Source organism: Artemia sp. Qi Xiang Cuo, chromosome 5 (assembly GCF_049724085.1).
Source record: "Artemia sp. Qi Xiang Cuo chromosome 5, ASM4972408v1, whole genome shotgun sequence".
NCBI lineage: Eukaryota > Metazoa > Arthropoda > Branchiopoda > Anostraca > Artemiidae > Artemia > Artemia sp. Qi Xiang Cuo.
Window position 1 is genome coordinate 79855875 of NC_142798.1, and position 18121 is coordinate 79873995.

The window sequence follows — 18121 nt, forward strand, 5'->3', positions numbered from 1 at the left end:
TTTAAACCTTTCAAAGCCCTAAAATATACTAACCTAACGGTTATTTGTTTACGAAATCGTACAAAACTGTTGGTTTTAGAACAATAATTACCTTTCTATATATCACTTAACACTCACTAGAATTGCCACTTATCACTCACGGAGAATGGATTCAAAACAATACTTCTTACATCACATAGTCTAATTGTGTCAAACGAGACATCTTCAATGCAGTTTAATTAATTGTTACTTTCGATTTTGTTTTGGACATAGGAAAGCATCGATGGGGGTGAGAATTTCTGTAAAACTATCAAAGATTGATCAACTCTGTGATTTCACACTTCTTGTGTAATCAGAAAGAAAAACGAAGAAAAATTGATAAAAGATATTTTGAAATATGCCCCAAAATCAGAGCTATTACAACTTAAATGACGCGAGGAGGGGGAATCAGGTTTTAAGAATATCCTGGATATATCATTTTATATTATCTAAGTACTCACAGAAGGAGTCGTCACAGAAACTTTGAAAAGGACTCATTTGACTGGGAATTAAAGTGGCTAGCACCCAATTCAAAGGAGGGGGCGCGAAAACTATGGTTTTTAACTTTGATATGCAAGACTAGAAAGAAAAGTTCTTAGGTGTGGGGCTGCCCCCGCCTCAACCCTCGCTCTTGAAATCCCCCCCCCAACTCAACTTTTCCAGAGGATTTCAGAATCCCCCCCCTCCAAACTCAAAATTTCTAGGAACGAAATTTTCATCATATTTAAATATTTACCTACGTACGCATCACTTAGGTTAGATTAGATTAGGTGAGAGACAGGCAAAAAGTTAGGTGTATGGTTAGGTTAGGTTAGATTATGTTAGGCTAGGTTAATTTAGGTTAGACTAGGTTAGCCTACGTACGCGCGCGTACGTAGGCTAACCTAGCCTAACCTAAATTAACCTAACCTAACATAACCTAACCTAACCATACACATAACTTTTTGCCTGTCTCTAGCCTAATCTAATCTAACCTAAGTGATGCGTACGTAGGTAAATATTTAAATATGATGAAAATACGTTCCTAGAAATTTTTAGTTTGGAGGGGGGATTTTGAAATCCTCTGGAAAAGCTGAGTTGGGGGGGGGGGGGATTTCAAGAGCGAGGGTTGAGGCGGGGGCAGCCCCACACCTAAGAACTTTTCTTTCTAGTCTTGCATATCAAAGTTAAAAACCATAGTTTTCACGCCCCCTCCTGTGAATTGGGTGCTAGCCACTTTAATTCCCAATCAAATGAGTCCTTTTCCAAGTTTCTGTGACGACTCCTTCTGTGAGTACTTAGATAATATAAAATGATATATCCAGGATATTCTTAAAACCTGATTCCCCCTCCTCGCGTCATTTAAGTTGTAATAGCTCTGATTTTGGGGCATATTTCAAAATATCTTTTATCAATTTTTCTTCGTTTTTCTTTCTGATTACACAAGAAGTGTGAAATCACAGAGTTGATCAATCTTTGATAGTTTTACAGAAATTCTCACTCCCATCGATGCTATCCTATGTCCAAAACAAAATCGAACGTAACAATTAATTAATCTGCATTGAAGATGTCTCGTTTGACACAATTAGACTATGTGATGTAAGAAGTATTGTTTTGAATCCATTTTCCGTGAGTGATAAGTGGCAATTCTAGTGAGTGTTAAGTGATATATAGAAAGGTAATTATTGTTCTAAAATCAACAGTTTGCACGATTTCGTAAATAAATAACCATTAGGTTAGTATATTTTAGGGATTTGAAAGGTTTAAAAGTCAGTATAGGCTGAAATATAGGACAAGATAGAAAATAATGGAAGGTTCTTCAAATGCAAGCCCGCCAACGTTTGATGTGAGTTCAAATAATATGTCTTTTCAGTGTGTTTCCCATCCAAAAATATGTAAAATATGATGAACTATGTTCCTTGATTATAATTCATATCTTTCAATTAGGGAGGTTAAGGCTTGGCAAAAAAAGGAATTGTCAGTGAAAAAAAACTCACAAATTTAGCTCTTGATGTGTTTTATCGATGTGTTTTCTAAAGAAAATATACAAACTACAATGAAAATATTGGGTCAAATCGAATTAAACTGATAAGAGAGGGTCTATTCAAACAGATATTTATGGTATGATTTGAAAAAGGTAAAACATCAAATTAAAAAAAAAAATTTTCAGTTGGAAGTAAGAAGCAACACTAAAACTTAAGCCGACAAAAATTAGTCTGTATATGAATGGGGCTGTCCCCGCCTCAACCCTCGCTCTATTTTTAGTTGAAAATGTTCTCTTGTGAAAAAAAGTTTTTGTCACTCTAATGAGCTTATTGCTAAACATAACTTAACAGAATATTTAAGTTTGAACAATTATTCGTTATTATTTCAGCAGATCTTTGATTCGGTCTAGTAGCTCTTTACTTTTAGTTGAAAAGTGTCCTCTTGTGGGAAAGAGTTTTTGTCACTCTAATAAGTTTATCGCTAAACAAAACTTTACAGAAAATTTAAGTTTGAACAATTATTCGTTATTATTTCATCATATCTTTGATTTAGTCTATTATCTCTTTAATTTTTGTTGAAGTGTCTTTGTGTGTGAAAGAGTTTTTTTGTCACACTAAATATATTGTAACTTGAGATAAATTTAAAGTAAATTTAATTTTGAGAAATTAGTCTTTATTATTTCTAATCATCTTTGATTTATTATGGTAGCTCTTTTCTTTTATTTGAAAAGTGTCCTCTTGTGGTAAAGAGTTTTTGTCAATCTAATCAGTTTATCTATATGCATAAATTTAAAGAAAATCAAATAGTGAACAATTATTAGATATTATTTCATCATGTCTATGATTTGGTCTATTAGCTCTATACTTTTATTTGAAAAGTACAATCTTGTATGACAAAGTTTTTTTTAACTCTAAATAGTTTATCGCTATAAATGACTTTACAGTAAATTTAAGTTTGAGCAATTATTTGTTATTACTTCTACACATCTTTGATTTAGTCTAGTAGCTCTTTACTTTTAGTTGAAAATGTCCCCTTGTGGAAAAAAAGTTTTTGTCACTCTAACAAGTTTATCGCTATACATAACTTTACAGAAAATTTAAGTTAGAAAAATTATTCATTATTATTTCATCATATCTTTGATTTAGTCTGGTAGCTCTTTACTTTTAGTTGAAAAGTGTCCTCTTGTGGGAAAAAGTTTTTTGTCACTCTAATAAGTTTGTCGCTAAACATAACTTTACAGAAAATTTAAGTTTGAACAATTATTCGTTATTATTTCATCATATCTTTGATTTAGTCTGGTAGCTCTTTACTTTTAGTTGAAAAGTGTCCTCTCGTGGAAAAAAGTTTTTTGTCACTCTAATAAGTTTATCGCTAAACATAACTTTACAGAAAATTTAAGTTTGAACAATTATTCGTTATTATTTCATCATATCTTTGATTTAGTCTGGTAGCTCTTTACTTTTAGTTGAAAAGTGTCCTCTTGTGGGAAAAAGTTTTTTGTCACTCTAACGAGTTTATCTCTATACATAAATTTACAGAAAATATAAGTTTGAACAATTATTAGTTGTTATTTCTACTCATCTTTGATTTAGTCTAGTAGCTCTTTACTTTTAGTTGAAAAATGTCCTCTTGTGAAAAAAGTTTTTTGTCACTTTAACTAGTATGTCATTGGACATAAGTTTACGTTTGAACAATTATTCGTTATTATTTCTACTCATCTTTGATTTAGTCTAGTAGCTCTTTACTTTTAGTTGAAAAATGTCCTCTTGAGAAAAAAGTTTTTTGTCACTTTAACTAGTATGTCATTGGACATAAGTTTACGTTTGAACAATTATTCGTTATTATTTCTGTTCATCTTTGATTAAATATAGGCTAGTTTCGTATTGAATGAATTTTTGCTCGTATGAAATTGTCAGACCTTCCCTGAACTTTGTAGAATAAAGACCTCTGTTTGAAAATCTTTACAATTGGTGAATTTAGACAGCGATAAGGGTTTCTGATTGAGACCAATTTTAGAGCTTGGGTTCTAATTATTGGTTGCTGCAGTAGAAGTTGCCACAATTGGTGTCTGGTGGCGGGATAAGACCCCTGAATTTAGAGAGAAGTTGAATGGCGGATCTGGAATGGGGACAAAGTGTCTACTATTCACGCAAGTGATCCTGTTTGAATAGCTCATGAGTTAATGGTAACTAATTTAATGACACTAGTGACATTTTTTTTTGTTTTGCATAATTTTAATTTCCCATTTAGGCTTTTGATAAAATTCTAAACCTAATCAATTAACTCATGTTACCGAAATTTTGCTGTTTTACAATTTCAGTTTTTGTTTAGGCTTTTAAGACAAGTCTAAACCTAATTCTCTGGTTCAGCAAAATGTAATATCATAGTTTGATTGTGAAAAATAGCTAATTGGAGCTATGTTTAAATTCTTCATTAATATAAAATCAAAACATAAAAATTACTGTGTAAATGCATATTTCAAAGAAATAATATCCTTCTTAATAATTTAATAAACTTTTACTTTCAGAGGAGATATGCTAACCCATCTATGCTCCGCATACAAGACGGTGAAGTCGCCGGCCCTTCAAGAGGAACAGTCATCAAATATTCTGGCCCTATCATGGCCACCAATCAAGAGAATCCCTACCCTTCCATGTCAATGCCACAACAAGCCTCAACCCCCCGTCAAGCGATGTCCGAACCTATCATGCAAGCTGCTGATCTTAATGTAAGTTTAAAGTTTTTACTGTATTTAGTTGCCCAAAGAGCGATAAATTCATCTAAAATTTTAATAGTGTCGTTATTTTTAGTTCAACTAATTAAACTACTAATAATACAAATAACCACAGCACCAGAACACTATTGTTTTTTAAGAAAGTTATTGTAAATAAATTTTTTGGTTCGAAAATAAACTATTCTCGTACAATCTGAACTAATACAGGTTTTTGACCGTAAACTCTAGTATTTGATCGTGGTGTTCTCAATCTTTTAGGATGTATGGACCGAGTGGGAGCTCACGGAAAGTGAGTAGCTTCTTTTGTGTAAACCCGAGATTGAAAATACGGATGATGATGATGACGTGCTAGAAGTTCATTATACAGATGATGGACTATCATATACATATGAGGACTTGGTACGGCGGGGGTCTTCGGGCCGAGTCTGTGTCGAGGATGATGAGCGGTTATATGATGAAATGCCCCCTTTGATCGTTATAACGACAAATGATGAAGATGGGGTTCAATTACTTAAACCGGAGGTTGAATGTATGCAATCCCCTCTGTGTAATAGAGCAATGCTGGAAGATAGTGATAGCGATGTAGAAATAATTGAACCTGACTTTACATATTTAAAAACTGTTATAAATATTGATCTGTCGAATAAATAAAAATTAAAAGAATGGATTTATTTAAATAGCATGGTTAAAAACGGAAATGTTGATTTCTTAAGAAAAAAAATTACACAGCTAACTTCTACGAAATTTTTTTTTGTCTTTGATAGAAAACTTGGCTGTGGACCGAGAACACTCTAAGGGGTGATTTTATCAATATGAACTATTCATATATAAAGGTATCTGCTGGTATCCTTACTCTATGCATATCGAGATTGAGAAAATTAATATAGCAGCAACAGATTTATTGTATGATTATGGTATAAAACTTATCAAGCATATCAAAAATGAGATTTGTAATAAAATGGTATATGAGAACTCCTCCACCATGGTTTCCGTTGTTTGAAATCATTTTCGTAGAATGAGCTCTTATGTTGTCTCTTAAAGGGACACTTTTTCTCTTCTCTTGGAGCATAATCATCATAATAATCCGAGTTATATCTTGCACTATACACATTTTTCTTTGGGTTTTCACTGCTGTCTTTTACGCTATGGAGAAAGCCCTCTTTTACCAGTCTCATCTTTTGATCTTCCTTTTCTATCATATCAATCCTTCTTTTATCTGAACTTACTTGCAATCGGTATAAATTTCTCTCCATGTCACATATAATTTTTCTTCTCGTTTCCTCCTGATTCTTCTCATCTGTCTCTGCCTCTATGCTGTCTAAACATTCAGTAGGCTCATGTGAATCCTCAAAATTATGAAAATGTCCTTTACAAATAGAACAGTTGTAATAAAAGGATATTTCTAACTCAACTTGTTCACTCATGTTATTACACTGCTTACTGAAAACTTAGTGGATTCTATTCACAGACTAATAGAACTATAGCAAAAATCCTTTCCTTATAAAAAACCAACAAAGAGAAAAATCTCTAAAAAAAAACAAACAAACAAGACTGTGGCCAGTGGAGAGAAAAGAAAAACAACAGAAACAAAACAACGCGGATATTTCGCCTGTATACAAACAAGGTGTATTCAGCACAAAATACACAAAAAAAAAAACAAGATAAAACTAAAACCCAATAAACCCACCACCAATAAACAAACAAAACTGTACACTCGGCGCAAACTAAGCCACGTAGAGAAAAGATGCTAATATTAAGTTAATTAAGTGAGGACACCAGAGTAACTGAGGAAAAATAAAAAAAACTGTAAATTACTTTAATTATTCAGTTGCGAAATAATCCTTTTGTTAGCTATTACTGAAGCAAATCGTTTTGGTCTAGCAGGTAAAATAGTCCCCTGGTGATTATTTAAAATTTTTACTCCCTTATTGACAATTGATTCACTCTTTAGAATGTTATCATAAATTGGGTCAATATTTAAATTACCCGTATCCCTATTTATGGAAAGGTTAGCAAACATATGTTTTTTAATTTCTATGGCTTCCCTGGCCCATTGGGTGTACTCCTTATCATTAGAAACAGCCAAGGCTTCATCAAATTTTACAAAATGGTCTGGTTGAAGCCAAATATGCTCTGCTAAAGCTGAAACGAAAGTTTCTGGAGGCTTGCTTAGTTTTAGGGTTTTTTCTATTGAGTTACGGTGTTCAATAAACCTTTCAACAAATTTTTGGTGAGTCCTACCAATATAGAACTTCCCAGAAGAACACGGAATTTTATACACCCCACTTACTAAATTTCCCCGAGTTAAATCCTTACCAGAACTGAAAAAACTACACCATTGGCCTCAGCGATTGGAAACATTTTATTGTAGAAATTTCAAAAGGGGCTCATTTTATTGGGAATTGAAATTGCCCTTTTTAATAGTCGAAAGTGAGTGGAGAGTAATTAACCCGCCTCTCACGCCCACCATTCCCCAAACACATTCAATCAAAATATAGAGATAGCCATTTTGTTCAACGGATTTGAAAGTTCTGGAAATTATGTATTTAAGGATGGCAAACCCCCCAGAGTCCCAAGGACGAAGGTTGTAGGTTACGCCCTGGGGGTATATAAGGTTTTGATGATAGAGTTGTCGTAAAAACTTCAAAAGGGGCTCATTCAATCGGAAATTTAGAGGGCTAGTGCCCTTTTTAATAGTTGAAAGTGATTGGACGGTAACTAACCCCTCTCTCATGCCCATTATTCCCCCAGACACATCCAATCAAAATTTTTAGACTGCCATTTTGTTCCACGTAGTAGAAAGTTCTGGAAATTATGTCTTTGAGGATGACAACCCCTCAGCCCTCAGGGCGAGGGTAGTAAGTTATCCCCTGGGAGCGTATAAGGTTTTTATTGAAAGCGTTTTCGTAGAAACTTCAAAGGGGCTCATTTGATTGAAAATTGGAAGAGCTATTACCTTTTTAATAGTTGAAAGTGATTGGAGGAAGACTAACGCCCTTCTCACGCCCACCATTTTCCCAGACACATCCAATCAAAATTTTGATATAGCTATTTTGTTTAACGTAGTTCAAATTTCTGGAAATTAGGTATTAGAGGATGACAACCACCCTCACAGCCCTTAGGGTAAGAGTTGTAATTTATGCCCTGGGGGCGTATAAGGTTTTTTATAAAAGGCGTTATTGTAGAAACTGAAAAAGGGCTCATTCGATCGGAAATCAAAGGACTTTATGGCCTTTCTAATAGTCGAAATTGATTGGAAGATTTGATACTTTTATAGTAAAGATCAATGTGGGTATAGCGTATTGTTTATTTGTTGTTGTTGTTGTTTAGACCAGGGCACTTTGTATCGAAGGAGTTGTCGTAGGAACTTCGAAAAGGGTTCATTCGATTGAATGCAGAAAAGGCTGATGCCCTTTTTAATAGTCGAAAGTGATTGGAGGAAAACTAATCCCCCACCCACGCCCACCCTCCAATTTAAATTTATGTTTAAAAACTAAATGTTGCCATAAGATTAAATCAAAATTCACTGTTTTAATGCTAATTCCCAATAAGGTATCTCAGCAGTATCCCAAGAACGACTGAGGGCATGATGTTCAAACTTTCTGGGCTATTTCTGCTATTAAAATTTAACTAAATCAAGAGAGTGTACATGTATATAGGCTATCAAAGAAAGCAAACAGAATTTTTTGCGATAGGCGTCACGTTTTCTATTTCGTGTACCTACAGGAAGCATGGAACTAAATTAAAACACTTCTATTCGTGTCCAGATTTTTAAGAGGGTGTATGTTGTTAAAAGTTGCTGAAAATTTTCTCCAGCCTACAAATAGCAGGTCAAACTATAAAATCTTTAAAAAAACGAAAAGATTTAAAGTATTATTGTCTTTTTCTCTGAAAAGACTATGTCAATATAAAACGAACAGAAATTAATTAAAAAAACTTTTCCCACAAAATGAGTTTTTCAAAGAAAAGTAAAGAATTCCATTAAACCAAAAATGAGCAAATATAAAATCAAATAATCTACCAAGCTTGAAACTACCACAAATCAGCGTCGATAAATAAATGAAACCCAAAACGAACAAAATTACAATAAATAACCGAGTCAAACTCAAAACGAGCAGAAATTAACATAAGTTGGGCTCAAAACCCCTATGCCTTCCCAAAGCCAGATCATAATTTGCACTTTACTGAAAAAAATACAGATGAATGTGCATTGGTAGTTTAAATTACATATACTGATATTTTGTAATCAAAATCTTAATACTATTTGATTTATTAAAGTTATAAAACTAAAGACATTTATATTTTGAGCCCAACTTAACATAAGTTGAGCTCAAAACCTCTATGCCTTCCCAAGGCCAGAACATAATTTGCACTTTACTGTAAAAAATATTAATGTTTTTACTTTTATAACTTTAGTAAATCAAATAATATTATGATATCGATTACTAAATAGCAGTATATGTACATTAAACTGACGATGCACATTCATTTGTATTTTTTTCAGTAAAGTGTAAATTATGTTCTGGCTTTGGGAAGGCATAGGGGTTTTAAGCCGTAATTATGTTCGTTTCTTCTCGTTTTGATGTTGACTCGGTTCTTTATTGTAATTTATATTCGTTTTGAGTTTCATTTATTTATCGATGCTGATTTGTGGTAGTTTCACGCTTGGTAGATTATTTGATTTTATTTTTGCTCATTTTTGTTTAATGGAGTTCTTTACTTTTCATTGAAAAACTTATTTTGTGGAAATTTTTTTTTTTAATTAATCATTAGGAAAAAAACAACCCACAGTATGTTCAAACTTATCTCTTTGTACCTATTTGAGATATCTATTTTGTCCTTTTCCTGTCGCAGCTCAATCTTACGTGTGGAAAAACCTTTCACCCGGGCGGGAGGATTATCCTGGAAATTTTCTGGAGAAGAGGGATATCCCATGGGGGGATTTTCCAGGGGTGATTACCTGGGAAATTTTTTTTGCAGGGGGAAGATGTTGGCTCCCATTGAATAGTCGATCAAATAAAAGTGAAAAAGAAGAACTAGTTAAAAAAGAAAAAAAAATTATCAAGAGAGTCAAAATGAAAAGACACATTTTTTATCATAAAAAATTTATTCTTTGATGTCAAAATTACTTTAAAATCAAATTAGCATTTAAATCTATACGAACAATAAAATAGTTTATAACAATCACACACCAAATGAGTAATATTAACAATGCACCAGATTAAATAATCACCATATTATTCTTTCCATCACTTTCAACACCAAAAATACTAAGGTTGTGTTCCAAATGGCAATTATAATTAATTATTGCTAATTGTTTGTCATTATATTCATTCTGAAGATCAATCATTTCTGTCACGTATAGTACAATTTACAGATCCATTCCTATTCTTGTAAGCAATGTCAGAACTACAGTATTAGGCCATGTAACCAATATTAATGGCCTTATAAGTCTTATTTTGTCATTTTAACAAGGAAATAAATGTAACCCCCCCCCCCAATAAATATAATAGAACAAATGGTCCAAATTCTTTTGTTACTTTACATTTTGTAACAAAAATTTATAATAAATAATTAATGGTCTGTACTGATAATTTGCCTCTTGAACACATTTTAATTAGTTAAATCACTAGTAAATAGGATAAACGACCATATTAAAGCCTTTATTTGTATTTTTGAAACTATTTTGGTATAAGTTATATTATGACCATATAATTCTTAATTGATCATATTTAGTTAACAAGGGTAAAACTGTAATCCCTTCAATTAATACAATAAAAAATGGGTCAAACTTTTTTGTTATCACACGTTTTGTAACAATTAATTCGTAATAAATAATTACCGGTCATTATTGATAATTTATCTCAGAATTACATTTTAATTTAGTCAAATCACTAGTAAATAGGATAAACAACCAAATCAAAGCCTTTAGTTGTATTTTTGAAACTATTTTTGTAGTTGATTGTCACTTCTTGGCTGTTAAAACCATATTTAAAATACTCAACATTACACTCCTTGTGCTTTACATTAGAAAGGGCACTCAACAATAGGAAAGACTGGTTGCAGGCTGTATCTGAAGAAGCTACATCGAAGTACCTTGTAGCAACACCTAGAGACTTAGCTTTAGGAAATTTAAAATGGGTCTGACACTCAGTAAGACCCTGTGAACGTACAGTTGCAGAGCCGTCCATGTTATTCACGTAAGGACAAAGTCCAGATGGGAAAGTATTTGGGAGGCAAAAGGGGTCTTCCTCAAATGACACGTCAAAAACTAGATATCCTTGACGGTGGTCTGGCATTTTTGAATGGAAATCGATAACTAAGTCAGGTTTTCCGAAGAATTTGGAGCCTGGGTCTACCATGCCACCACATTTTAATGCCTCATCTAATTCATACAAACTAGCACTTCTGGTGCCAAAATATTCATGACTACAAGTTGATGGTTGATACCAAAGTTTATATTTTTTTATGGTAACAACAGCTACTTTGCATTCAGGAGGCTTAACCCACCAAACACACATCTGACTTCCTTTATTCTTTGTTGAGGTATAAGATCCTGGTGTAGTGATGATTCCCCCACATGGTGGTGGTGGGTATGCTGGAAGTGAAATTGAATGTAAATACTCACATCTAAGTCCAGAAGTTCCCGAAGGACAAATGCAAGAGCAGTTAGGACCTAAGTATCCGTAATTAATACAGTTGTTTTTGGTTTTGCAACGCTGTTCCCAGGATTCGATGCAACCATAGGCGTAATTAATTACAAGTTTATCGTAGTGGCTGACATTATGACCGTCACCGTCCATCAAGTATTGAAGTGTTGGATCCCTGGGCATCATAGTAGGCATACGATTAGCTTCATCTATCGAGAATGAAAGCCAATTATAGTGTAAATTGGACATATAGTTGTATGGAACATCATAGTTCTGGAACCTTTCTATTCCCATATCTTCCTTATATTCACTATCGTAATTATTGTTCAAGATAATTAGATAATTGTCCCTGTCTGTCCTCTGATGTTCGTGACCCAAGCCAAGAGCATGTCCAAACTCATGAGCAGCTGTTGTGTCTTCATCACAACCAGGGCCTAAGTTAAGCTCTTGTTTCCTTCCATTTTTAACTCTTCCCACATAAGACCAGCAACTCTCAGGTTTTCTAATAATAGAGATTCTGGCATCACCAAGAAGAGGATGCATTTGCCCAGGTTTCCATGGAATAGCGCGAATACAAGTACCTTCTTCCCATTGTTTAAAACCTCTTGATATAAAAGAAGTGTCAATCCCACTAAAGGCCTGGAGATCAATTTCGTAGGGAACTAAAACCTCACCATTTTTCTGTTTGGGCCAAAGTCTGTTTTTTGATGTGACTCCCACTCTGTTTTCTGCTGAAGAATTTTTTATTGCGTCCCACAATTCCTTTGTGTAAATCATATCTCCAACAATACGATAAGGGGTAGCAGACTCTTTTTCGTAGAATATATTAGAAACTCCAGCAACATTTACAGCATCTAAAATTTGTTCAGGGGTATAAGGGTCACTATTCCTCGGTTGATATTTGACCAGAAAATTGTCCACAGTTTCTGATATTTCAGGCAGACTCATAATGTGATCTTTTGCTTCTTCTTTGGTTCGACAGGAGACTCCTGATCCAGTTTCTATTGACTCAGATCCACTTTCATCTGGCTCATTGGGGATTCCACAGCGTACGCCAATTTCTTTCTGACGTGTCAACACAACCTGTTATACAAGAAACGTTAATGTAAAGTTTCAACATGAGTAAACTAAATAGTAGAACACTAGATGGCACCTATGGGTCAGACTCAGCTTTCTGTGTGATATTCTCGACTAGTAAAAAGCTGCCAGACTGGTACTAGGAGAAGACAATGATTGGCTAGAGTTGAAAAATAAAGCCATGCTGCTAGTGTAAGGTGTTTTTAGATAGTGGTTTTTAGTGCTAAGTCAAAATTTTTGCACTGATAGCCTTAATGCTGAATAGTGCTTTTGAAAGCCCAGGTTCGTACCACAAAGGGTCTTTAGTACTTTCAGAAAAATTTTGCGAATGTCAGGAGCCAAAGTCAAATGAATTCGGGACAGCCGCCTGCTAACTGTATCCAATGGAAATAACATAAGAAATTGGATGCAACAATCATTTCTCCCTGCATATAAGATAATAGTTGGAGCATTGCTAATTTTGGAACCCAAAGGCCAAAAACCAAATAAATTCCTTTAAACGAATGTAAGTCATGGCTAGATTGCCCCTATACATGGATTCGGGAGTGCTTTTTTTTAATATGCAAAATCTGGGCCTAAACTGCACTATGTGAAACTGAAAACCCTCCCCCACGATAAATTTTTAATAGTTCTTACGGCTTTTCATTTTCACTCTGGGAGGGGGGATTGGAGGTATGTTAACCTTAATTTCTCGTCTACGAGATATGATTCTCGAGTCACCCTCCCTTTACTTAAATAGTGGTAATCAGAGCCTTAAACGATCTTCGTAGGATTGATTTTTTTTTTGCTCTTCCGTGGCCAAACTCCAGCAAATTACAATCCCTACAAAATGACGGAACTACACTCATCAAACAGTTCGTGGTCACGAACTGTAAGTAAGGAGCGACCCGGCTCAATGGTAACCGAAACTGTAGAAAACAAAATTTTGATACCAATAGATACATTAAAATAGTTGTATTTTAATTCTGATTTCAAATATATAAGTTTCATCAAGTTTAGTCCTGCCTATCAAAAGCTACGGGCCTGAGAAAATTTGGCTGATTTTCGAAAAAAGGGGGAAAGACCCCTAAAAGCTATAGAACCTTAATGAAAATCACACCATCATATTCAGCGTATCAGAGAACCATACTACAGATGTTTTAAGCTCCCATATACAAAAATGTGAAATTTTGCATTTTTTGCCAGAAGAAAGATCACGGATGCGTGTTTATTTGTTTTTTTTTTGGTTTTTTTTTTCTCAGGGGTGATCGTATCGACCCAGTCGTCCTAGAATATCGTGGGAGGGCTCATTCAAACGGAAATTAAAGGTTCTAGTGCCCCTTTTAAGTGACCGAAAAAATGGAGGGCAACTAGGCCCCCTCCAACGCTAATTTTTTTCCCAAAGTCACCCGCTCAAAATTTTGAGATAGCCATTTTGTTCTGCATGGTCGAAAATATGATAACTATGTCTTTTGGGATGCCTTAATCCCCCGAAGTCCCCCGGGGGGGGACTGAAAGTTATGAACTTTACCCAATGTTAAAATATAGTATTGGTTATTGGGAAGTATACAGACGTTTTCAGGGGGGATTTTTCCTGGTAGTGGGAGAGGGGGAGGGGAGTGGGTCAAGGGTTATGTGGGAGGATCTTGCCATGAAAGAAGTTTTCATGGGGGAAGGGACATTGCTATGATGGGGGCGCCGGATTTCCCAGCATTGTTTAAAAAAAGATCAGAAATTACATATATATATATATATATATATATATATATATATATATATATATATATATATATATATATATATATATATATATATATATATATATATATATATATATATATATATATATATATATATATATATATATATATATATATATATATATATATATATATATATATATATATATATATATATATATATATATAAACAAGTTTTTCAACTGAAAGTAAGGAGCAACATCAAAACTTAAAGCGACAAAAAACATTACGTATATGATTGGGTTCACCCCCTAGTTAATACCTCGCTCTTTAAGCCAAAGATTATTTAGTACTTTCATAAGAGCTATTTATTCTAATTAACGGCATTTGTGATTAAGAGGTCATTTTTAAGGAATTGGAACAAAATTCGAACTTTAGCTTAAAGAGCTTAAAGTATTGACTAGGGAGCGAACCCTCTAATATACGTATTAAAAATATATGAATATAGAAGTTCGTTACGTAAGTTAATTCGTAAGCTACGCATATTTATTACTAATAAAAACATTCGTAAATAAAATTAAACAAGTTCCGAGAAAGCCATTTAACCAAATAAAAGTAAAATTAATATTCAAATTTTTTTTTAAATATTCATGTGCGATTACGATTAAATATTCACTTACAGGAGACTAAATAAAAAAAAACAAGTTTTTTTTAACTGAAAGTAAGGAACGACGTTAAAACTTAAAACGAACGGAAATTATTCCGTATATGAAAGGGGCTGTCCCCTCCTCAATACCTCGCTCTTTACGCTCGGGTTTGACTTTCTCACAACTCTATTTTTTTAAACAATGAAAAACTTTAGTGTAAAGAGCGAGGCGTTGAGGAGGCGACAATCCCTTTCATATACGGAATAATTTCTGTTCGTTTTAAGTTTTAACGTCGTTCCTTACTTTCGGCTAAAAAAAAACTTTTTTATTTATTTAATAAAATTAAAAGAAGGGGATGCACTATGCATGTCACAATCAAAATGGAGACTAACCACGGCAGTGTAGAATTTTTCTTCGGTGCTAGTTTTCTGGAGCTGACAGTAAATCTATCGAAGACTCAATGCCTTATTGGCTTTAGCTCCCTGCACCTCACAGTGTTTGGTGTTTTTCAACTTCGAAATAGTAACACCGAGTTCTCTCTAATGGCTTAAGCTCTCGACAACTGATAAATTTCAAATCCGTAATTGGAATATGAAAGAAAAGATGAAAGGAAATATGGTCAAACTGGAGGGCTTTTCATTTTGCGGGATTAATTCCTAGTTTCCAAGCGGCAGCTCATTGACACAGCAAGTTAAGATCAAGCTCGATCAGAGTATCAATTGGAAAAATTCAGCCAAATAATTTTGAGTTAATGATTGTGGGTGTCAAAATTAGCAATCTGTATCTCCAATTTTAAATATCTTTAATTTTTTTTAACCACCAAAATTAGCAAACTATTGTCCCGACTCTAGATTATAACAGGCCGGTCTCGGGTACCGAAGTATATGTTTTAGTTTTTTGGATCTAAACAAGGGGTATTAGTCTGCTAATTTCGAGACCCAAAGGCTTCAAGAGAAGTTGGCAAATCTCGGTGCCCTTTAAAATATAATGAATTACACGATCCTGGCGGAAGGGCCATAAAACGGAGATCAGCCAGCACTGCTGGTTTGGACCGTGAAGTTTGACGTCACGTTATTTACCTTAGCCTTTAAGGTCTCCTTGTATAAAAGGCAGAGCAGCCATATATATAATCTAGAAAAGTAAATGCTAATTCTCATTACTTTACAATTTTGGCTCTTGCGGGGGAGGGGGTAGGGTAATAGAGATAATAAATCAATGGAGATTAACCCCTATTTTCTTCTGTACTATTGACTTAAGTTTTCTAGCGTAATTATTTTGAGAAAATAATAATAATAAAATAATAATAATATAATGATAAAAAAATAACAATAATAAAATAATAATAAACCGATCCTGTTGGTTTCTTGTATTAATGGAGCGCTGTCACAGCATCTGAATCTAAATCGCTTTAAAGATTTTCCTATGCTAAAAAATTAGCAATCTCCTAATTGGCAAAAATTAGCAAATATGCCTGTTATTAGACGGATTTAAATTTGTGAAGAGGCCAACAACTCATCAAAATACGATGGACAATCAGATAAAAGTACTATTTTTTTAAATATATTTAAATATTATGGAAAATTAAAGACAAACGACCAAAATAAAGACAAACAAACGAAAATTCGGTCACAGCCAGCAGTAGCTTAATAAAAAAAAAAGCCCCAATAATGAACTGACAAAGTATTTTATTTATCCCATAAACCATCATGGAAAGGTGCACATAAGAAATTAGAAATAAAACGCAGTTCTCTAAAAATCAAATGACTTGGGAGTTGTCCCATTTCAAGAATTGTGTCCACCAAGTTTAAAGTGCCGTGCATGGACAAGCACGTCCAAACAAGCACGGAGAAACAAGTAGTGTCCAGAGGCGTAAACATGGTGACCGAGAGTGGGTAACTCTTAAATCAATTTCGAGGTGTAACTGGATTTTTGAGATGTTTACGTGAAAAGAAATTACTGGTATAGTCAATTCCACTCAATTCCACAATTTTATTAGAATATTACCTATCAGAGCCGTATCCAGGATTTATTTTTTCGGGGGGGGGGCTATACACAAGGATTTTTTTTTCGGGGGGGGGGGGATTTTACAGAAGGAGCCTCATAAAACGCATAACAAATTTCTTCATAGCCATTTTATTTACGGTTTTACGGGTTAGACAAACATTTCAGGGGGTTCAAATCCCCTAATCCCCCCTGGGTACGGACTTGTCACTTATACAGACTTTTCCCTCTGAACAAGCGTAAACACGTGAAGATTCAGCGTTATATTGGATACAACACCTAAATTGACAGTTTGACTGCAGTCAGGGCCGTATCTAGGATATTTTTTTGAGGGTAGGGGGCTAAATAAATTTTAAAAAAGCATGAAAAATTTGTTTACGTTTTTATGAATCGGACAAACATTTCAGGGGTGGTTTCAGACCCCCTAACCTCCCCCCCTGGATACCGCCTTGAATGTGGTAATTCAAAAGGTGTTTTATGTCTTGTTGAAAAAACAATGATGTATATAGCCCCTCCATCGAGCTAACAAGTTTAGTCGATTGCTTCAATTTATTTTTTCGTTTATTTTATTTACAACTTGTTTACAAATTAAACTATTTCAAAAACGTCTCACATTCTTTTATTCTCGCTCACATAAACTGTTGAAAAATAAATCTGTTGACTGAAATTTAAGCTTTTGCTGTACATTAGAAATCTTTAAAACCTTCCCTGTACAAACAATTAATCCTTAACTGCGCCAACAAATAATAAAACTAAAAAACAATAAAATAATAATAAAAACAATAAAACAAAAAAATAATAACCTAAAAAAAACAATGTTTTTTTCCGCTCTTTTTGTAAAAACTCATGTTGTCAGTAGACTATTTTTGGTCAATATATACCAAATCATATTATTGAGTTAGGACTAAAGTGAATACACCATTCGATGCCTTTTTTAATGCTGATTACGAATATAATAAGGATTTCTACGGAAATGAACTTCAGCCCCCCCCCCCTATATATTCCAATTCAGGGTTAGGTTAGGTTAGGTTGGGTTAGGTATAGCCTATATAGGGGGGGGGGCTGAAATTCATTTCCGATAGAAATGCCTATTATATTCGTAAATCAGCATAAAAAAAGGCATCGAATGGTGTATTCACTTTATTTGAAACTCAATAATATGATTTGGTATATTCTGACCCTATTTTTTAAGTCTCCGTTGCCAAACTAACATTAAAGATATCCTTTACGGTGAAGTTTTATTTTCTACAAGGTTCAATATTTTCTTGCAATACAAAATAAAATTTATGTTGTTGGCGTACTGCTTTTTAAGTTGCAACGGGTTGCCACGGGAATACAAATTTGATGTAT

At 34.0% G+C, this 18121-nt stretch overlaps 1 protein-coding gene and 1 long non-coding RNA gene across 2 annotated transcripts; one reads left to right on the forward strand and one right to left on the reverse strand.

Annotated features, from left to right (window-relative positions):
• The first annotated feature begins 262 nt into the window (after positions 1-262).
• On the forward strand, positions 263-5035 carry LOC148952585 (uncharacterized). Its single transcript, XR_016141779.1, has 3 exons — positions 263-268; positions 4511-4711; positions 4976-5035. It is a non-coding gene; the product is annotated as an uncharacterized LOC148952585 (long non-coding RNA).
• Positions 5036-10611: 5576 nt separating this feature from the next.
• Positions 10612-12171, reverse strand: LOC148952586 (blastula protease 10-like). The gene has a single exon (XM_089089027.1). It carries the CDS (start codon positions 12142-12144, stop codon positions 10612-10614), a length of 1533 nt encoding a protein of 510 aa, XP_088945153.1. The 5' UTR covers positions 12145-12171.
• Positions 12172-18121: the final 5950 nt, after the last annotated feature.

What these genes read in the sequence shown, in the direction of transcription:
- LOC148952586 (XM_089089027.1), bottom strand. Translation starts at nt 12,144, where the DNA reads ATGATTTACACAAAGGAATTGTGGGACGCAATAAAAAATTCTTCAGCA.